At 44.4% G+C, this 22,945-nt stretch overlaps 1 protein-coding gene across 1 annotated transcript in view; it reads left to right on the forward strand.

The window, feature by feature from the left end:
* LOC138558149 (pre-B-cell leukemia transcription factor 1-like) overlaps nt 1-22,945 on the forward strand; it is a 597,254-nt gene that overhangs the window by 430,522 nt on the left and 143,787 nt on the right. The window contains exons 3-4 of the mRNA XM_069642665.1: nt 5,640-5,884; nt 5,977-6,035. Coding sequence (XP_069498766.1) covers nt 5,640-5,884; nt 5,977-6,035 — 304 coding nt within the window. The remainder of the gene's footprint in view (nt 1-5,639; nt 5,885-5,976; nt 6,036-22,945) is intronic.

The following is a 22,945-nucleotide window of genomic DNA, read 5'->3' on the forward strand; positions in this document are numbered from 1 at the left end:
TCAGGACGTGTAGTGTGGGTTTTGTTTTGTGGGACATGGGGAGGCTGGGCACTAAGTATGATTTTTGTTGTTGCGGTGGGGTGGTAGGATGCAAGATGGGTCTTTTAGAACCTTGTCTTGTGTTTGGCTCTGAGAACGAAGTCAGACACACTGTCTTGGCTCTGGCTCGGCTCTACCTATAAATTCTTTGGCTTAGCACCTCTACTTCATGACACATTCTTCCCACTTCTAAGTGCTGCCATAATAGTCATTATTACCCAATTTAATGTTTATTGTTAGTCCATATATGAACCTCGGAAGCAGGGCCAGCGCCTGAACCTCGGAAGCAGGGCCAGCGCCGGCAGATCCCCGAGCATCAAAACAAAAATGGGCTCCCCCCCCCCCATGCGCCCTGGTCATTGGGGAGGGCCAGCCACGTTTTTTAGTAGGCGGTGATGCAAAAGCATCAGCGCCCAATTGTTATTGAATGCGCTCTGCTCCAGAGAGTGGGGCGCATTTCATTTTAATAAGGCGCCTGCCGCGCCTTCTCACAACACGCCAGCTTGGGGGAGACCTTGTAAGACTCCCTCGAGCTGGCGGCTAATGGCACGCTGGGCGGTCGCCCAGAGCGCCATTGCCCTAAGGCTGGCCCTGCTCGCAAGGATGAAGAAAAAAAAAGAGTCGCGATCCCTTTGGTGGGGGGGGGGCGTGTGTGTGGGTGTGTGTGTGTGTGTGTGTGTGTTTTCAACGCGCGTGCCTGGTTGTAGGTGTCAGTGACTGTGTAAAAAGCATGTTTCTTATTTGCAGGAGGTCTCAATTATCTCGTGTCTGGGTTTGTTTTCTGCATGCTTGTATGTCACGTGTGAGAGAGTGTCTGATTGCAGATGTTAGTGTTTTGTTTGCTTGTGTATCGCTCATGTTAATAATTTGTGGGTATTTATTGTTATAATCAGCATGACGTATTCAAAACCAACCCATGTTGGTACGGTTGTGCAAAACTACCAGCACTTCCAGGATTGACACTTCGCGCCTGCATCCATGTGCTTTTACTCCACTGAAAATGAATGCATAAAAACAAAATAAACGGTAGAGGCTACAAAAAGGAACATGCAAGTGGTGTTCAAAAGGTGAAGCTATAAGAACATACATCGTTGATCCAGGGAAAGTGGGGTAGGTGTTCTACAGTAAAACTAAATAGTGGGCAGTCGCCCAGTGAGGGCGGCCTGATTGTGTCTTGTGCTGCGTTGGTGTCATTCGTTTCATGTGATTCCAGACATGGTTTCTTCGCCTTTACGGCAGCGCTGTGTTGGTTGGAGTAGGATGTAATGGACGGCGTTAATGCTGTTTTTATGTTACATATAAAAATGCGTATCTCCTTGTGTTCTAGTGCAATGGGATGAAACGGGAGGTCTGCTCTGAGACATGTTTCCTGTTGAAACCGAGCGCTCCCGATGCCATCGATGCGTCTGCCCAATGCCGGTGCCTGGCGTCGCAGCCCTGATCAGAGCTGTCACAGACCCTGCAGGTGACGCCAAGAGGGATCGGCAGGGCAGCGGCCATATTTGAAAGGTGCAGCTTTTCCGCCTTTCGAATCTTTAGCGATCATCAGTATGGGAGAGTGTACCCAAAGTGCAGGACAGTTTGACGGGGTTTCGGTAACATATGACACGTTCTTTTTGTTTAATGTGCCTGGATGTGCTGAGAGTTGCTTATGCTGAAGGACAAGAAGACGGCATCATTTCACGGAGCCGCAGCGTGTGCAGGTAGTAGAGAGACGCACGGCCAGATGCGCCATGGATTATGCCCATGGTGTTCTTCGCTCACCAACACTGCGAAGAGAGCCCTCAAGTGGCCATGATTGGTAATGGCTTCACACTATCGTCAAATAATTTCAGTTTTGTAGATCAAAATATGATAATAATGTATGGAATAATGTATCTACTACTGTATGTTATAACGATATTAAAAGTCAAACAAATGTTCTGTCCCTGTGTAAGCACGATAACGCACACCAAAAGTTTGATAAAGGCCAGAATTCCGAGGTGAATCTTGCTATTAACATCATACGTGGAAGCTGGAGCTGTATAAAACCATATCAATAACATTCTTCTTAGATACGTGTATGGACACAGCTACCACTTGTGACACGAAAATAAGATCCCTACCCAAACGCAATATTAGCACCCGGGGTGGGGGAGCCAACTGATCTGGTTGCTCGAAACGCGTGGTGAAACTACTAATCTCTGCCTGCGTTCCAACCCTCCCCGCGATCTTGCCCCATCCTCCGTACCCTTATGCTTTTTTTTACTCCCCCCACCATTACCTGTTGTTTCGGCGGCGGCGACAGGAAACCACCGTCCCTGCTGCTGCCATCATGCTCCCTCCAGGCCACCACGGAAATGCAAGAGGGGCTCCATAAGGAGCCCCACCTTCCATCTCAATGGCAGCCATTTTATGACAGTATTATGTTTGAATGAACAGGATGCCGTGTGGCGCCCGTTCATTGACACAAAATACACCCATCTCAGCACCCCAGGTTACCGGATTGGCAACCCGGGGCAGGATCGGGTGCTATCGGCACGGGACCCTTGTTAAAGACCCTCGCTTCTCAGGCCTTTAGCTCGCGGCCCTGGCCGATAACACCCACTTGGGCCCGCCAGATCGGGTGTTAACACTTAAATATATTACACTTGAGTGGTGATGTCACAATGCTACTGTTACAGCCTGTACAGAGAAGAATTCCAGCTGCCAGTTAAAGCAAGGACGATGGCTTCCGATTCCCATCTTCAAAAACACCTTTCTGTGACACTTTAGAGACATTAATCTATAAGGAATTGTTTTTGTGCACTGCTTGAGTTTAGCACAGGCCAGAATGAATCTGCATGATATAACATGTTGAATCCCAATCCCAGCCTCTAGATACATTGTGTTATTTTATACACATATGTGCTGCCACACATTTAAAGCTTCATATGGTGGATTTATTTTCAGCCAAACAGTTCCAAGAACCGTATCCACATAGGAATACATCAGCCGAGGACTATAAGCATAGTACAGGGACCGCTATTGTACGAAAACAAATCTTTATTAATACAAACACATATTAAAAACATTATACATTAGAACAACCATGTGTGTGCAGATGGGATGGTTAGTAAGGTTAGTAACGGCAAAGCTAAGGTTCATTTTGGATTCGGACTTGATTCTAGAAACTATTAATATGCTGGTAGCTTTCAAGTTTGGATATTGCCAGCACCTATTCCCACAAAGTAGCTTGGAGCTCAGGTATTTGGTACGGACGGGGTGGAACCGTCACTGATTGACCGGGTTTATTGGAACTTATTTCTTGTTTCCTTTATTAGGGCTCTTGCACCAGAGCCTGAGATAAAGCACCCCTCTTTAATATATTTTGTTGTCTTTCTTTAGTTGCCTAACTGTGGAGCACGCGGCCTCTGCAAGTCTCATGAATTGGCAATGATGTGGATGCCCACATCGTTACTGCAACCCCTATGAATGCAGGTGGCACTATGTCGGCACTGTCAACTGCGGCTAAGCAATCCAATTTGTAGATTGTAAATTTACACAAATAAGGAAAAAGTCAACTCAGCCATGTGCTCTTCTGTACAGTACCTGTGACATATTCCCAGGCACCTTCTTGATCATATCCCTTTTTATGTAATTTAGTGCCAAATGGATCTCGCACCCATGTGTGTACAGTAACCCTTGTCCCAGATGCTCCTGCTACCGTCCATTTTAAAGCACTGTACTGGACCATGGTACTGTATTACTCTCAGCTGCTTTGCTTAAACAAACAAGCATTGGCAATGCCAACAGTTTGGGCTTTTGTGTAGGCATGGGAAAGGCAATTGCCAGGCACTGGCGTAGTGGTATTAACTGGTAAATGATGGCAATAGGAGCAAAATGACAGCAAATGCAAAAGGGTGAGTGCCTGGGTTAATATCCTTATGGAGTGAAAATGTCTTATTCTATTCATTGACTAGAAAAAAAGACTGATTTAGGAAGACCGCTCTGTGACTACACAGAGCGGTCTTTCTAAATCAAACTGTCATGCCCCTGCCACACACGAGTGTGCGCAGGGGCTGAAAGGCACGCCAGGACCAGGAAAAGTCATCGCGGGAGACCTCGCGGTGAACCCCCCTGTCTTCAAAGACATCCCGCCAGCGAGGGTGGGGCAAAAGAATGTGATATTTTTGCTTTTTGCCAGCTGCCAAAAAGACGCTGAAACAAACCGGTCTTTTTGGTAGGTGACCAATAACAAGCGGAAATATCACATAGAACCCTAATATCAGTGCATGGAAAATGCCTAATACTGATACACAAGACAAAACTGGTGGCTTTGTCAATGTTTGTTTTAACAGGGCTTGAGTGAAGGACTTGCAGAGTGCATACAAATCGAGTGGCTGAAGGCAGGCCTGGTTAAGAAATGTGTATTACACCCGTAGCGGGTGTACAGCCTCAATTGGGGTAGGCACCATGTATTTGCCCCCTGATTTCACGTTGCATGTGTGTGCTGCTGCAGGAAAACTTGGAGTTAGGCCAAATGTATGTGATCACCATGTACTTCTCTTTTGCACTTGGCGTATAGTACCTTTTGCATGTTCCACGATGTAATTCACCTCTTACGCTTCCTTTTCTGTTACCTGAAACACTTACTGCAACTGTATTCTTAAGCTAATATTGCCTAAATACCTCTGGGTTTTGTGTGCTATATAAGTGTGAAATAAATAGATAAAAAAAAAATTAAGTCATTAACTCTCAGAAGACTGCTTTGAAAAAACACTGGCAGGCACTTCGGAGCAAAGTTTGATGGTACAGCTTAATAAAAACGAGCTCAAACAATTCCTATGACAAGGGGTTTGGGGAGGTGAGAGGCAGGAACTGAGTGGGAATGGCCATCGGGATTAGCATGGCCACGGGCAGTCAATGGGTGGGCAAATAACCAAACAACACCTATAAACGGTGTCCCTCCGCATAGGTCATTCCTCCCTATCTGACCTCAAATGCAATAGTTTTGACTTACAGGTGGTGCAAGCACCACATAGCCCAAACTAAAAAGGAGAATGCGCCAATTTGAGATAACCCAGCACATGAAATCGGTTGCTTTTGTATTCGATATACGCAAGGCAAAGGTGCGCTGGATTGGCTCTGAGGGCATACCAGACATCATAATACAGTTGTGTTACATGTGTGCTCAGGTTTCATATTATATCCAGGTGTTGGCATTAGAAGGCACATCACACATAAGTGTACAGTTTATCACAAGTGACTATTCAGGACATCTCTCCGAGAATGCTACTGTTGTTATTGTTGAGCACTGTACTGTGTTTAATCCCTTGTTGAATTTGAAGTGTTGTGTTGCATTACACCACTTTATATGTCTCCGGCGAAGGATTCTTGAATTCTCATAAAAGATGCAGTGTAGATGTGTTTTCTTTTTTGGGGGCGGCGAATTGGAAAGATTGTAGGAGGGTCAACACATCCCAAATCTCAGGGAAGCACTGTGAGGAAGGGTTGTGCCAGCTCTGAATTCCGCCATGTTGTTATTGAAGATCCCACTGTCCAGTTGTTGCTTGGAATGCTTGCATCTGTTGTGAGCTCAATCACTTACTGGCTCCTTTTTTCTTCTGATTCCTTTGTAGTCCTGAGTATTCGGGGAGCCCAGGAAGAGGAGCCTACAGACCCACAGCTCATGCGGTTGGACAACATGTTGCTAGCCGAAGGGGTGGCGGGGCCTGAAAAGGGTGGCGGCTCTGCGGCCGCTGCCGCCGCTGCGGCTGCATCTGGGGGTGCTGGCTCAGACAATTCCGTGGAGCATTCCGACTACAGAGCCAAACTCTCACAGATTCGCCAGATCTACCACACGGAGCTCGAGAAATATGAGCAGGTATGGTCCCTGCGCCCCTTTTTTACTCTTTTCAGTCGGGTGGGGTGCTTGGGGAAAGGATGTCACTGTTTAATTGCACTGCTCTAACGTAGATCAATGGCACTCAAAAGGCAGGGGCGCCTAATGATTTGGGCAAATGGTTGCCAAAAACGTAAGCGCGAATGTATCTCCGTTAAGTCATTTTGTTGAATAGCATGACGTGCGCACGCCTTATTTTCATACTCTCCAAATCTAAAGTTATATGCAACCGCCAGTGTGCGTTTCTTTTAGTTTATTTGATTTAAGCGATTGGGAATCTTCAAAACAAGTGTGATTAAGATGATGGAGCACGCATTCTATTAACGTTAACCTTTAAGCGTGTCTTCCAAGCAAGAGTCGAACAGCTTTTTGGCCCTGCTTCTGGGAGATTGAAAGAGAAGAGTTGAAGCCAAAACAGAGTCGACGTCCTGATTCGGTGCTGCTTGGCTGTAGCGCCACCTAGTGGAACGCCGATTTTTCTATTCCGTTTATTTTTCGCAGCGGCTTTTTTCTTTTGGTTTGTGGAGATTGCAGAGAAGCTCACAGCACGCCCACTCACGCGTCATGCTAAAAACAGCCTTTATGCTTCGGTAGGTTCCATCCACGACTCCATTGGTGGACCAAATCATTTCTTTTAAACGTTTGTTAAAACATTTTTTATTGTGAAATTGGTTTATCCAAGTAAACCTTACACAAAAACGAACAAGTTGTCACCTAATATTATATCTTCTTCCTGACACTCAACTCGCTTTTTGAACCGGATGTGGAAGTGTAAGGCAGGAAGGAGATTTGTGTGGCCTCGTTTGGAGGCGTGAAAGTGAGTGTGTGCAGGAGGCTTTGCTTATGGAGTGTGAGCTGGGTGGAGCATCTGGCTTGTGGGCATGGTGGCACAGCTGGGCAAATATTGAACTTGTGAAGAGTGGAATGGAAGCTAGGTTGAAGATGGAGAAACCCGAATGACCAGACCTAGTGGAAAGAGACGTCTGATTTTGCAAAGTTGACAGAGCACCGATGGTGTCTCCCAAACTAGAGTAACAATAACACAAGCATTACAAAATCCTCAGTGGGCTCCATTTAATATAGAAGTCTTCCATATGTCTGGAACTAGTGTGCGCTTGTCACCTGTAAAGCCGCAACTATATTTAAACCCTTACGAAGGAGATTCTTTTTACTGAGGTTAATTTGTGAGGCGGCAACATGGTGTTTGTTCTGTGCCTATTTTGTGTGCAGAATGTGCTAGCGTCGCAGCCTCTTTTGCCCGACTTGAAGTAAACATAGGGCCTGGTATGTTTCTTTTTTTCAGGGAGAAACATGGAGAGGTTCCTGGCTGTTATATCTTTGACCTTTCTTGCGAGGATAGCTCCTCATTAGAGTCAGACAAATATTTCCAGCAAGCTCTCGGTCCAACCAATTAATGTCTGTGAAATCCCTGGCACACATCGGCTATGACCAGTTTTGCAGCAGCAAAGGTGCAAACTGACAGAAGGTGGGGAGGCTCGTAGGAGAAACAGGTGGTGCCTTGTTTATTATTAGCATGCCAGACCGTCCAGGTAAGTTCTAGGTAAAACCCAAGCTAGCAAGAGAAAGTGAGGTCCTGTTTAGAGCGAACAGCCTAGGCGTTGTCAACTAGCAACCAATGGTCCCATGTCTAGAAGTAGCAAGTGGGGCCTTGTCTGTAGGTTACTGGTGAGGGGGTTTCTAGTAGTTGTTGGAAGGGCCTGGTATAATATTGCAAATGAGTCCTTCTACTTGCATTTGAAAGATTGTCTAGAAGTCCCTGATAAGGCCTTGTCTACCATGTGAGCCATTGCCAATTAGGAGCGAGTGAGGGCTCGTCTTGCAGTAGCAGCAGTGCAGCCTAATCTAGAAACTACAGGTGATGTCCTACCCAATAGACACTGTGAGACTGTGCTTAGTTGGTGGGTTCTTGCCTGATAGCAGTAGGCGAGACCTAGTCCATAGTCACAAGTTACATATTGTCTATAAGTAGCAGCTGAGAACTGGATAAAGCATTGTCCAGTATTTGCAACTAAAGCCCTGTCTCGTAGTTGCAGGTGAAGCTTGGTGCAGTAGTGTAGTCCTAGTTGTAGATGATTGCTTGTCTAGCAACATCAGTGGCACCTTTTTCTACTAGCAGTAGTGGGGCATTGTCTGGTTGTGGCAAGTGAGGCCTAGTAATTGAGGCGAGGCATAGCGGGTTGCAATTGTGGCCTCTTCTAACAGTAACAGACAAGGTCTTGGGTACAAGCAGTAATTGTCTAGGAGTACCTGTCTGATCTTTTCTAGTGGTTGACAGTGATGTCTTTCCAAGTTGACAAGGCCTTGCCTAGTAATTGTAGGCAAGGCCTTGACTGGTAGCAACAGTAAGCAAAATCACCTCTAGTAAGTGCATATATCTGGAGCACTGGCCACTTGGTTTTAGGTGTGACACTTTCTAGGAATGGCAATAAAACCCATTGCAACTGTGGAAAGTGATGTCTGGAAGGTTTTACATGAATCAAAAACCTCTGTCATTGCTTTTGGCAACCACGCAGAAACCATTATTCATCTTGCTGTGCCATTTCAGAAGGAGAAAGTCCACATCCATCACAAAAAGAGCAGTCCAGCCCCAACTGATGGTGCACAACTCTTCAGCACGACACGCTTCAACCTCATTAGTCATCTTGAGGGAGGTGTAGCTTGAGTCCGTAGACGCATCAGGTTCGGGACAAAAGTCAGGGCATACCTGTCCTAGTCGGGGCGACTATCATAATACTGATGAGGGATGGCTGGAAGGAAGCCGACATTTGTCTGGTGCTGCTTTCCGACATTGTTCAATATCATCTGATTATACGGTGGCACACCGCCATGAAATGCCTTCAATTCTCCAGCATGGGGTCTGGCATGGATTCACATGCTCATGAATATTCCCTGTCAGGCTGGGAATCCTCAGTAAAAGAAATAACCGTTTCACTTTCACTTTAAAACTGTATTTCTCCTCTAAACCAATCACTGTCCTCTGGGTCATACTGCCCCCATCCAATGACACTCCTCTCCATAAGACCCGCCTCTGGCAGCATTCTTCAGATGTTTACCACGCACTTCAGTGTTAGGAGTCATCGAGTTGCTCTCTGAGGGATTTGTATGTTTTTTTGAGTTTTTCCATTAGATAAGTTAAATTTTTGTTCCAAAGTGCCCACATGCTCTTTTCCTCATCTGCCGGCAACGGGGACCCGTTGTCGGTGAAGTTCCACGCCCGGAAGGAGGAGAAGGAGGGACGGTCTCTCTTCAGGCCCTGCACCAAATGCGGGCTAAGGAATGTGTTTGTGGAAGAGAAGCACCTGCAATGCCTCTACTGCCTACACCCCGACCATAAGGAGGTAGAGTGCGAGATATGCCTCGGTTTCTCTAAGAAGACGAAACAACAGGTATAGTAGGCTGGCGGCATGGCTTAACTCAAACAAGGCCTCTGACCCGTGCTTCGAGCAGGGTCATGCCTCGTCCAGGACCGACCAGTTATTGACGTTGCACCATCTGTGGGGGTCCAAGATAAGGCCAAGATCCGCAAGTTCGAGTCCACCGGGTTCGCCGCTGATGCGGGTCAATAAGGCACGTTCAGCATCACTGAACCCCCTCCATTGCCAGCCTACTGTCAAGCTCGTCTTCAAAAAGGAAGTCATCCACCCCGGCTAAACTGTGGGAGAAATCCGATAAGCCAAGGACAGAGGAGATAAATGTTGCTCAGCCCAAGCAGATTCAACCAGCGCAGACCAAGTCCTTGTTGGCGACTTTGTTTATGGCTACTACTACTACAGCAGCTACGGGTGCTGATCCCACAAGGCTATCTCTCACAGCTCAGAAAATGTCTCTGCCCCGATGACACAACACCACCTCAGAGGCCATGGCAAAGACTGCAGGCTCTACAGACGGGGCAAAGGTACTGGACCAGGTCCCGGTACAGAACCCGCAGGGTGGAAAAAGTGGGGTCAAGAATGGCCTGAAACAGTCCTCCCAGTTCACCGCTCAAACTATGGAGGCGTCGTCCATGGATGACGAGGATCAAGAGTCCATGCATACAGTCCACGAATCCCACGAATCCATGTGAATCCATGCCAGACCCATGCTGGAGAACAATAGTTACAGGTATGTAACTTAAACCTATTAAGTTGTGAACGTCTTCTGAAAAATGTAGTCTTTTTTCCTGCAGTAAAGGGAAGTGCAAGCACTTCACACCCACTGCAGAGTGACCCCACAAGGGGGAGAACATGTGAGCTCCTTTGATGCCCGCCTTCTATCCCCCTTTTCAATGTAATGTAAAGAAGGAACAATAACAGCTGTACTCAACATTATATAAACCGGTATAGAGCATAATCCATTTCCAACCTCGAGAGGTGGTTGAAAGAAATGATGGTAATGCGTGTGAGTTTACTGAAAAACAGGCAGCATTATGTTGTGAATCTACACTATACAGGGAGTATTCCTGTAAGGTGGAAAACCCCTCAGATTACCTCTGGTGGAACAGTAATTACTGTTGGAAAGTAACGTGGCCAAAAGAACCACCTTAGCTGTAATGAGGCCCCAAGTCTGCTCGTTGGGAACATCCATATTAACATAATCCCAGAGGTTCGCAAAATACTAATTCCCCTTGTTTCTGTCAATCCCCTGACATACAAAGCAACCCAGAGAGGACACAATAGCCTCCAGAGCTGCTGTGCCAGTTTCTATGACCTTCTTTCATCAAGAGTTCAGGGAACAGTCGAATATATTGCTCGCAGTCGTGCTACTCTCAGCATCTACTGCTTCTGTCTAGAAGTGACAGTGTAACCTTATGGCCCAGGTTGCCCCCAACCTGCCCCTGCCTTAGTTCAGGGGAAACTCTTTCCAGACCTATTAGCGCTTCTTGAAATGGAAATGTGGATTTTTCATAAACGTGTCTTTAAGTATTTTTCCTAGTTTCTCACTATTTGCTACTAGTAGAATATTTTCCTTCAGTTGTTGACACAACTTCGATTTTTCATATGTGTTGCCTTTTTAAAAAAAATAGTTAGATACACATGAAATGTGGATGGCATATAGAGAATCCTCTTTTATTTCTGATGCTTTGTTTTTTCTAACAAGAGGAACTGCCTTCTATATCCTAATATCAGCTTCCTAATTTCCTCCATACCCAACCGTTAACGCTGACCCTAATCCTATTATCTTTTCCTAACCTGATCGCTTAATCTAATCCTTAGCATTGGACAATCCCGTTCCCTAGCTACTTCATGGAAAACTCCTCAGGGAAAATGGTACTCGAGAAAAAAGGTCTCAGAGAATGTACTTTTCTGGAAAAAACACAAACGATTGAATCTTTTTCTTGAATGAACATCCCCTTTAACTGCCCATTACTGAGAGGCTGACTCTGGGGGTGTGGAGTATGTACCACAATTATTAGTTAGTTTCAGTCCCTCCCAACAAATATATCAGTGGATTATTGCTAGGCGAAATGTGAACCCCATGATGCTCGATTTCTACAGGCTCTAGAAGTGCTTCTTGCGATCGTTGTGTATTGCAGGGCTTTGCAACTTTTGCTTCTTAAGATGTTTTGGACAACAACTCCCATCGGCCATCGCCAGGGAAATCAATCGTGTGCGATCATGGGAGCTGTAGCTCAAAACCTATGGAGAGCCACAGGTTGCAGACTCCTGCCCTGTAGGGTAGTTGTCCTTGTGGATTATTGCTGGATCTCTGCTGTACTTCTACAGTGTTCACTAGTGTTGGTTGCGATGCTTCCCTATACCAAAGCAGTGTTTGGAGCAATGTGCTCTGTATTTCTATTGCCAGCCGGATAGCGGTAATTGCTTTAGAAGGTCCTGATCATGCGGCAGATGGAGTATTTAATGCATACTAGATTATTCAAGCACAGATGGGTTATTGGCCTTTAACCCGTTTTAACTACTAATCAAAAGTATGTGCAATCCATTTGTAGAAAGTGTGGCTGAGGTTCCATTAGAGCACAAGAGATACACATCGTTAAGTGATTAGCCACTGAGTTAAGTGTCAGGGGGAAGGAAGTATCCTATTATATCTGAAAATATGAGGTTAATATAATCCACCCTCTCTGAAATCAGAGTGCCTGCATATTTTAGGAGTAGATAATGCACGTTTGCTCCTTTCGTTGTTCATCATAAGTGTTTATGGATGCTGGAACCCAGTACTTGATGCAAAGCTGAAAACTGAAACCTGCCTGTGGTTTTCCAGCACACAACCATGGCAGGCCGGGTTTCCTCTATTGGAGGGCTGCCATCCTATGGCCTCTGTCATGCCAAGACTTTAGTCATTGGTAACACTATTTGACAACTCACACCCTTGGAATGCAATAATACATTCTTGCAGTTCAGATATCCCATCAATGTCATGATCACAAATGAGATCCTCTCATATTCAGAAATGTTTGTAGTTTTACGGTATGCGTTTACTTACTATGGGCACTAATTTGTGATGGATTTATTGGGTACATATGTAATACATTTAGACCTTTTGATTGACTTTTCCTATTTCCCAATAAAACAATATAGAGTCTCTCAGACGAGCCATCTCTATTTGCAGAGTAAATACAGAAGTTGTCCCATCACATTTACCTCGCCCTTCCACGCCCACATTCTATAAGCATGGTTATTCCAGCAACACCTTGAATGTTCATTTCCCACTCCCACCTCTGCAGGTTCTGGATCCGGGACCTGTGCTATCCAGGAGTATTTTGGGGGTAACCAGAGACAGCCTGCAGAAGCAGCGAGCTCTGAATCCGGTTTGATTTGGGACATATTCTCCCATAAACCAATGGCTCGCCATGCACAACCAGCGCCTCTGCTAATTCCTACTACCTGCCTTTAAATTTATTCACTTCCTAGCCCTCTGCCCCAAACCCTTGCTACTCTCCCCACGCGCACCCAACCTGGCACCCTCCTTAATCTGTCAGTGCCTTGCTTCACTTGCGTACTCTCTTGTTTCCACTTCTTTTCCCTCCTTTTCCATGCTCTATTGGAATTCTCCTCCCCATAACATCAAAAGCACCACCAGCAATTACTCTTTCAAATCAGCCTGGATGCTCAATCTTCTAAACCACAAAGGAACGCTCACGCTCTCCACCACACCTGCACTTACTGCCATCTTCCCCTAAATATCCCTCATTTATTGTTCAAGAGTTTGTCAGGTTCTTTTGTTGCTGGTTGGTTGCCTCCATCCCCAACTGGTCATGTGCCATCTATTCCCTGCTCGAAAATCTTATGCTAGGCACTTGCTGGCAGAACTGCCTGGTTTACTGCACATCAATACGTACGCTCTTCTGATCGACGCACCATGCCCTTAATAAATACAAATTAAAACCAAGTATAGAGATGGGCCTAGCTGCTGATGCAATAAGAAAACTGAAAAACAATGTTTGTAGCTGTTAATTGCTTATGAGAAAACTCCACACAAAGCCTTCTTTCATCATACGTAAGGCTGAGTGAAAGATTTGTATTTATTTCATAATTTGCAAATCACACTTAAGTATTCGAAATATTGGTTATTCACTGGAGCAAATTGGGAATTACTTTCGGGTGGATTTTGAATATTTGCAGTGCAAGCATATTCCATATTTAGGTCAATGTGTTCATTAAGATTAGAAAAGGGGTCTTTTTGAGCAAGCATCTTTTTATTCTCATGAATTGATTATTTTTTAGAAATTGTTTTATTTTATTTTAAGAAAATCAAGTAATGTTTGTCGAGAATTTGTTTTTGTTGCATATCAAATCTTTGATTTGCACAATTGATTGTTTTTTTAGAATGTCTTTTTTTAACACATTGATTTGTTTTTGTAATTAATCCAATTTGTTTTAGTCTTTTTGTGAGTACTGAAATAGTAGACAATACTGGGTAATTCGAAATTCAACAGTGAAGCAAATTCTGTCCCTAAATTCTACCACTTGGATTTGTTAGGACCAGGCAATGTAATTTTGGTGCTATGACAAGACTTGACCCAGCAGTCAGATATCTCAAGATATTATTAGCCAAGCATTTTGACTCTTGTTTGATGCATTTAGCCCCTGTTGTCAGATACTTTCCATGCATTGGTATGTACAGCTCACCAACATGAGTTGAGATTTCAGTTCCAAAGAACCTGAGACACAAACAATGGAAACGGGTTTAAAGTATTTTTCGCCCACAGCTGTTAAAAATGCAACACCGTAAAATACAGTTGTTACATTTCTTCTGAATGAAGGTGACCTCAAGTTGAATGCATGTCAGTGGTAATTCATACTTCAGTTTGTGCACACCCATCTAAGTTATTATCTCAGTGATAGGTCTGGTTTCTTAGTTTTGGGTGCTGCTTAGGTACTTTGGCCTTTTCCACAAGCTATGCTTTGGGTGATTGCAGTTGACACTGGCAGGTTAGAAAGGCTGTGGCATTAAGTTCTTCTGCTGCCTGGGTTCCATGGTGGCCATCTTGCATGTTTCCTTTAATAACCAGGATGTGCTTGCTGTGGATCTTTGTCAGAGATCTGAATGTGGTGACGTTGCTAGCTTTCTGAATCTTTTCTGAAGGCCAATTTGCCGAAGCCCACAAATGAGACATGCACATTGCTGCACCTGCCTCTAATGCATATGGCTGTTCAGCATGGTTCCTCTCATAGAGGCCAGCACCATGGCGGTTGCATTGTTTCCATGCTATGAAGTATACCTTGGTCTGAAATGGAATGTGATCTGGAAAGCTGAAGATTCTTAGTTCTTGTATAAACAGAGCTCGATGAGAGGTATACCGGTGAACCTGATGGAAACATAGAAGATTCATGGTTAGGATGAGTATATTCCCCACAGAGCATAGGCAAGAAATGTTCAGTAGCAATTATGTCCATCAGAAAAGTGTTAACAAGCCGATCTCCATATGAGAGCCCACAATATGTATTGTTCAATGCAGACAAAGTCAATAAAATGTGAAGAAATATTCAACGAATAACTTAGTTATGACTTGGAATTTCCTTTAATTTGTGGTCTTTGTGTTTAAGAGGTTTCATGTCTTAAAATCGCAGCAGAAATGGCAGTGAATACAAAATATTGTTGCAAAAATGCAGTGGTTTTGCCTCCACAATCCTGTAAAGGATGCAGTGGACACCCCTGCAACACCCAGACCATTATACCATTTAAAGGGAGCGGGGGACACCCCGGCAGCCCTTGCTCTCCTTAAATTGTATAATTGGGTACACCTTTACTGGGTAAAACCACTGCATTTTTGCTGCAATTTGTTTACCAGTGACATTTTTGCCGTGTTTGTATTACCTGATACCGTTTAAGATTGAGGTGTATGTAAATTGATATGCAGATGTATATAGGAACGTGAAAGATACCATGCACGTGTAAGAAAGGGTCCCTGCCTACCCAATAGGCAGGTGGAGGCATAGCAAAGATCACGATAAATTACATCTCTGGTGTACCTCAGAGTATCTGAAATCAATCTAAGGTTCTGCAGAACAAACAATACTTCCTTGCCTGTTTCTGTCTGCTCTTCCATTCCTGCCAGTCCTCCCTTTGTTCCTAGTCGACTCTGACTCTTCCAAAATCCTTTCTGTGGTCGTTTTTTCCAAAGAAATAGGTTACAGAGAAAACAGACAGAAGACTGTGCATAGCGGGTAATATATGTAGCTTTATAGTTTGCTGTGTCTGCTCCCATTGGTTCACAGGTTATTCGGAGGTGCCTCTGCCCCTCAAATCCTCTTCTCCTTCTGCTAGTTTAAGAGAGTGATTTGGAAAAGATTTTTTTTATTGTTTCGGCTGGATTCTCAACCTACCAACAAGTAATATGCGCAATAATAAAATGCTACAATGTAATGCACATGAAATAAAACATAGATAAAATTCATTTTAAAAAAAAAAAAAAACCTTCAACCCCGGATCAAGGTTAAACTAATACAAATTCCTACTACAATTTAATTTAGCTTTAAAGTTTTCCTACGTCTATCGCTTCCAAGAATCTACGCTGCTAAAACCAGAGGGACCTGTTCCCCACTAAAAATCATCACCGAGACCTTTTCTTTGGTTGCATAGTTAAATTGGTCAAAGTGCTTTTTCAAGTATAATTTCCTTGGGCCAAACAAATTTGGGCACGTTGTAATTAAATGTCTTAATGTCTCTATCCCCTTAGCACAAAAACGACATAGCTTTGCTTCTACTGTTCGTTTCCCCCTCGTCCCACTTATCTTTCTTGTTAACCAGAGGTTCAAGCGAAGTTTAAAAAAAACGTTATAATTCTTGGATATGTGAAGTGGCGGAGATAATTTGGAAACAAGTTCAGGTCCCGGCATTCAAAAGCATAATTCTGAAAGATCTTGTATTTCCAACATTCTTCGATTGTCGTACACCAGTCAAATCTCCAAAGTTTCAGTTTTGCAAGGTCCAGTCTCCACATTAATGTTTCCAGTGATATGCTTGCTGCATGTATCCAGGTGAGACATTTAGCCTGCCAACCTTACATCAACCTTGCTTGATGGACATTTATTAATAGTCTTAACAGTATTTGATTTGATGGCTTGAAATGAATTGTAAACTACTAGAGTGCGAGGAGTCAGAAAGGTGTTGCCCTGCATTGTGGTACTGGTAATTAGATCTCTTTTCTTTCAGGGATCCTTCAGCTAAGAGACCCTGGGGTTCAGTTACATGATTTGCCCCAACGGCAACGAAGGCCTCTACTATGGCTGTTTCACTCGGAGCTAAAGAAAAATATTTATTCTAATTTGTGTACCCTTCTTAAGACATGCCCTTTTTTGTCTGGGATGAAATAAACTCATTTCCCCTCTTGTATGCCTTGTGTGTTAGGTTTATGTATTCAGAATTGAAACAACAAATTGAAAGAAATCACAATGAAGATCTGATAATAGTAGCAGCTCCTGGGTTTTAGGCATCGCCCCGTAAGGAAGAGCTACCTCTGAGTAATGATGTTCCAGTAGAGCATGCTGCTTGCTTCCCCTCGCGTTGGAGAAGCCTGGCCATATGCATGCAGCTAGAAAATTCCTAAACTGGTTGCAGTTACAGATGAGTGTTAATTTCAAGATCTGAAGCTTTGTGAATGGTGTAGTGCCTGAATATCCTGAGTACACCTTACGTTGCCATCTTACCACCTAAACGTTTGAGTTAGAATGATAGCAAGTTATTAGAGTGCATAGGGGACAGGAGATAGACAGCGTTCAGTGTGACATGTTCAGAAATCCATCATCCAACGCTTTCCAACATTCATTTGGGGATGGGTAACATATTACTCACTGATTAGGAGCAGACAATCAAATCTGTGATGAATTATGATCCACTTGTTTCCTTTGATAATAAATGGTCAGCACTAAGTTCAACAAACCTAAAAAGACTCTTAATGGCATTATCTGCAGTCTACTTATGTTATGTGCGTGCTTATTGCGCGCCGGTAGCCCGCAGGCATCAGGGCGCGGGAAACCAAGAAGATCAGAAAAACGAAACACCTCATTAAGACAGGTAGAAAACCTAGGGAAACGAAGCTCTAATACTCATTGAAACAATTAGGTTTTTAGCGATTTCCTAAAACTCTGGTAGTTAGCTTCAGGCCGTAAAGCCGTCGGCAATTTGTTCCAGAGGTCTACTGCTTTCGCCGGGAAAGATTTGCCTTGCCTAAGTACAGATTTAGCCCCAGGTCTGTTCAGCGTGCCCCTGTCGGCTGATCTTAGACATCTTCCAGGAGTATAGAAAGAGAAGTGTTTTTTGAAGTAGCTAGGGGCCTCTCCATATAGGCATCTGTGAATTATAGTCATAGCCTTGAACCTGACTCTCTCCTCCACTCTTAGCCAGTGTAGTGCTCTTCTCCTTGTTGACACATGTTCTCTATTATTTATGTTTTTAACTATGCGAACTGCGTCGTTTTGTATGACTTGGCACTTTTGAATCTCCCTTTTTGTGGCTCCTAACAGGAGAGCGTTGCCATAGTCAAGTCGCGACAAGATGATGGCCCTAGCGATTGTCGCAGCGTTGACTTCATTAATGAATGGTCTTATTGCTCTCATAAGTCGTAGATAGTAGGTGTTGTTTTTCTGCAGGTATCTTACCTGTACCTCTGCGCCCACTGAGGCCTCTACCATCATCCCGAGAGTTTTAACATGTGGCAGCACCGGGATATTAGCGTCCTTGATGGTAAAGGACTTGTATTCATTCCCTAGTTGCATCTGGCCTGTCGCATGCCGAAAATCAGCAGCTCTGTTTTGGTATTATTTAAACACATCCAATGATGTTGCATCCAGTGGTCTATGATGTTATAAACCTCTGAGATTTTAGCACTGTCAGTGGTGTAATCACCAGTGAGTTCAAAGATGAGCTGCGTATCATCCGCATACTTACATCCTCAACACACTGTCCACAAAGCTGAACTGCTATAGGTGTAAACTAGGTGAACTCTGAATATTAAATGTCGTCATTGCTTCTAGGTTGGGATTTACTTTAAATTTGGTGCTGGGAACTTTGCTGTCTAAGATACCGTTTTTGCTATGATGCTGGGGTTTGTTGGGAACACTTTGTCCTTGTTGTGTGTGCTGTCCTCTTTTCTGCAGGTGTTCTTCCTCGTTGTTAATTTGGTGCGGTCGATAACAGTTTCCTGCTGGTTGTTGCTAAGCTATGCAGTGAAAATCTGACACTTTACAGGATTTTGTATTAGTAGCCTTTTCCTTGTGATCTAATTGTAAAGATTTTGGCTTTTCCTTTGCATTTAGTCAGGGATATTTTGCTCCCAGTCTTTGCCATGTGTTTTAGATGTATCTTTGTTGGGGGGCGAGAAGGAGGGCGACTTTCCTGGTGGTGCAAGATTTCATGTGTTGTGTTCCTGTTGCATTCAAATGCTTTTTTTTATTCCTATGCTAGTGTGTCTCTATGCCCGGTCCATCCTTCAAAAGACTTTTCTTTCTGTGCTATTCTCACAAAACATTCTGGAGAGGAAGTCAAAATTCCTTGCAATAATTGACCCAACACGAGATTCCCTCCAGAAACCTACACTGGTCTAGACAATCATACCCTGATCAGGCTGAAGAGGTCAAAAGAGAGGTGCCAACAGAACATGCTTCAGATCATGAAGCACTACAGGACCTTGCCATTCATGCAATTCTTACCTGCTAGCAGGCCACGATAGGACCTCCACACCATCCAACTAAGGGTCTGGGCATTTTTGCCTACTCACTTTGGACCATCAAAGGTATATCTGTTTGCTACCCAAACTGAATTCCTTTCAGAGGACATGTGAGAAATCCAAATGACTGGTGTCAGCTTGATGTGCCGGAAGACTCACTGCTCCGCCATGAGTGCACAGGAAGTGAATTCCCCCGCCAGCCTGTTTCAGCCGAGGTTTAAATACAGACCACTATACACAACTGCCAGGATGCAAGTCCCACTGTACAAACTCCTACATAATTTTCATCAATACAATTTGTAAAAGGCAATGGTCTCTGTCATTGAACAATTCTTTGAGGGAGGTCTATGTTTGCATAAAAAAGGAGACATCAATACACCGCCATGTAAATGACCTTTGCATGGTCTTCCAGGGAAACTGCAATGTCTACATGTCTGTGCATACGAGTTCTTCTATAATCATCATATCTCTTGTATCTGTGTCTAACCTTTCTCTTTAAAGCACTTTGTTGGTCTTTAGAACCAGCTCTGCATAATATAAATAACCAAAATAAAGAACACAAAATATACAAAGTAAGGCCTTCTTGCAGCATAGCTGTGTTTTGTTGCACAGACAGGGTCCAATGCAACACAGTAGTATGTTATACTATGTACCCCCTGCAGCATAAAAGTAGCAGACACATCTGAATGTGCTGTAAAGCACTGTAAATCAGCCTCGTGCCACCTAGAACGCTGGGCTATGGAACCTGCCCATTTTGAGCCTGCCGACTTTCACACCGGCAGCAGGGATGGTTTTTACTGCAGGACTAGGCAGCCAACTGGGACACCACCAAGGAGTCTAGGAGTTAAAAAGGCTAAAGAGGACGAAAACAGAATAGACTACCCAATGCGTGCTGAGTAGGATAAAGGACAAGCAACATCATTGCACCGGCCCGAGGAACCATTCTGCCCAGGGGCTCTTATGCTTTTCTTGTTCATATCATACGGAAGACATTTAACAATGATAAACATTGTCTTGTGTTGACATAAAAGACGTTTAGGAAAGGTTTTTCAATAAATTCAATGCATGGTAGAGATCTAGATGTCCAGTTAATGTCTCTAGCAGTGGAATTCATGTTGATGCATTTTAAATTTTGACACCATACAACCACCTCTAACTAGCCTGTTCCATTTCAGTAGAATCAATTGCATCCATTCCTAAGATCTTGGCAATTGTTTCCTCGTTGCTATAGGTTGTGGATCATTGTCTTTCCTAGGCTGCATATGTGTGTATAGGCCTTCATTTCTCAAGCCTGTCTTGCTCTTTGGACGTGTCTGTATGAATCTGCATCTCTTGGCCGTGTCATCAAGCGAAGTGAGCACGTTTTGTTTCATGATGGTGTGTCTTTGCCACACTGCAAGCGCATCGCAGGTCTTTGGTGGCAAAGAACCGCACAGCGGGGATAAGTGTGGGGTTGGTGTACAGAAGGTGGGCGGGTAGTGGGCAGGGGTCCGTAAGAATTTCAATGATCATCAGAAAAGGAAGCAGAACCATGGCGGGTCACTGAGGTAAGTGAAGGTGTGACGTTTGCTATAGGCGGTGGGGTGATGAGGCAAAAAGGTTTGAACTCCACTAATTCGAATGAGCTTGAGGTAGGAGTATCGACCCCCATTCGAGGGAGCCCTTCACGGTGGGACGGGACAGCAAGGTAAATAGCTCTGATGTATTTACTGTGAAGTGAAAGAACCGAGCAATACATGCAGGTGGAGTAAAGACATGGCAATATTTGCATAATGTGGCTGTTGGGGTGTGGGAGGTACCTTTTTGAGCTACCTGTATATTTTTTAAACAGTGGTGCACTAACATGGTGAACTCGCTTCTGCTTTGGCATGGCCTTGTTAATCAGCGCTAACAAACGTGCGTGCACCTGTTGGGTTTAGACGTTCGACCACTCTGATTCTGGTAGAAGCCCCCTGTTCCCTAGATGTGTCCCGACACAGGATTGCAGTGCTACTAGAAGCTCCCAAGACGGCCTTTACAGGGTGAAGGACATGGCTGCAGTAGCAAATAAGCCTACTCCCGAGGACAGCATTCCTCAAACACACTCTTTGTTGGGAACACTGCATGTGGTGCTTTCCTTCTGTATTTCCTTACAGACCACTCCTGTAAGGAAATCTAGCCACTCTAGCTCATCCTGCACGCACTGTCATATTCCAGCACTAGCTCATTGTCAGTGTGGTGGATCAGCATGGTGGATTCATAGCTAAATAGACCAATAGGGACTTATGTGCAGTGTCCCCCCCTCACATTCTAATCAGCTACACGGCTTAATAAAGGGCACTCGGATAATTGCAATGCCGTAAAGTATTAAAATCCAGCACCTTGGATCTCGCCCCCTTCACTCCCCTGCTCTCCCACCCCCTAAGCGCTGATTATACCTCGATAGCTGCAACTTCTGGATCTATCCTAGCACACATGCATTATTTTTGTTGAAGGGGCGTGTGATGAAGACTTTGCTTACCTTCTCTCCAACAAAGTGAACATTAGGTTCCAGCTATTGCGATTTGGCTGCAGCATGTTGTCATTGCAAATCCTGGCCCTTCCCTCTAACTTCCTCTATAAGCAGAGAGCAGGCTGTCTCTGAATGAATTGTCCAGACAGCCGACACCAGCCTCACTGGGTATTTGTAGTTCATTTAAAAATGTTTTAAGATGCAATGTAATCCCATTTCTGTACCCCAATTACTAAATGGTCAATCCGAGAGAAGACATGTTTAAAAGCTGAGCAGCAAATGTGTGGGCCCATTACCGTCTCTTTCCCTTTGCTTACGAGCAGCTGGGCAAAGCGTTGAAATAAATACATGAAAACAGTAATAACCAGAGATCAAAATAAAACAGCCCTGGATAAATTTCCAGATGCCCGGCTACACACGGTTCCCATCGCACCCAGGTCTACAGCCCTGGAGTAATTTCCAGTTGGCCAGCTAGACACGGTTTCCACTTGACCCAGGTCTACCGCTCTGGAGTCATTTCCAGTTGCCCAGCTAGACACGGTTTCCACTGGACCCAGGTGTACAGCCCTGGAGTCATTTCCAGTTTCCCGGCTAGACACAGTTTCCACTGGACCCAGGTCTACAGCCCTGGAGTAATTTCCAGTAGCCTTGCTAGACACAGTTTTAATTTCCAGTTGCCCGGCTAGACACCGTTTCCACTGGACCCAGGTGTACAGCCCTGGAGTAATTTCCAGTTGCCTAGCTAGACACGGTTTTAATTTCCAGTTGCCCGGCTAGATACAGTTTCCACTGGACCCATGTCTACCGCTCTGGAGTAATTTCCAGTTGCCCAGCTAGACACGGTTTCCACTGGACCCAGGTGTACAGCCTGGAGTAATTTCCAGTTGCCCAGCTAGACACGGTTTCCACTGGACCCAGGTGTACAGCCTGGAGTAATTTCCAGTTGCCCAGCTAGACACAGTTTCAACTGGACCCAGTTCCAGTTTATGGTTTGCAGACATTAAACCAGTGAGATAAAGGAAGACCATTTTACGGCATAAGTAAATATGCCTATTATTACCAATAAACATCAATTGACAAAGCCACGCAACACCAGGAATTCACTGAAGTTCTCTCTGTGGCATGGTTGTTAAAAACAAAACAAATTCACGGATTACCATCGTGATCAACTAGAAAGCATGCATGCCTGACCCACTGGAACAGAATTCCCCATGTCCCACCTCACAAACATCACCTACTCATATTTCTGGAGTCTTTTTGCAGTCCCCATTAGGATTTAATAAAGTATAGATAAAAAGGAGGGCGCTCCATGTAACTGCCGCGTAGACAGGGCGGGGCATCTGTTGTGGCTGACACTTGACAATTCCTGCTTGTTAGTGAGTCAAGGGATTGTTATGGAAGAAAAGGGATTTTATTTAACTCTTTC

The sequence above is a fragment of the Ambystoma mexicanum genome, chromosome 1q, assembly GCF_040938575.1.
Source record: "Ambystoma mexicanum isolate Mex_15411 chromosome 1q, UKY_AmexF1_1, whole genome shotgun sequence".
In the NCBI taxonomy this organism is placed as follows: Eukaryota; Metazoa; Chordata; class Amphibia; order Caudata; family Ambystomatidae; genus Ambystoma; species Ambystoma mexicanum.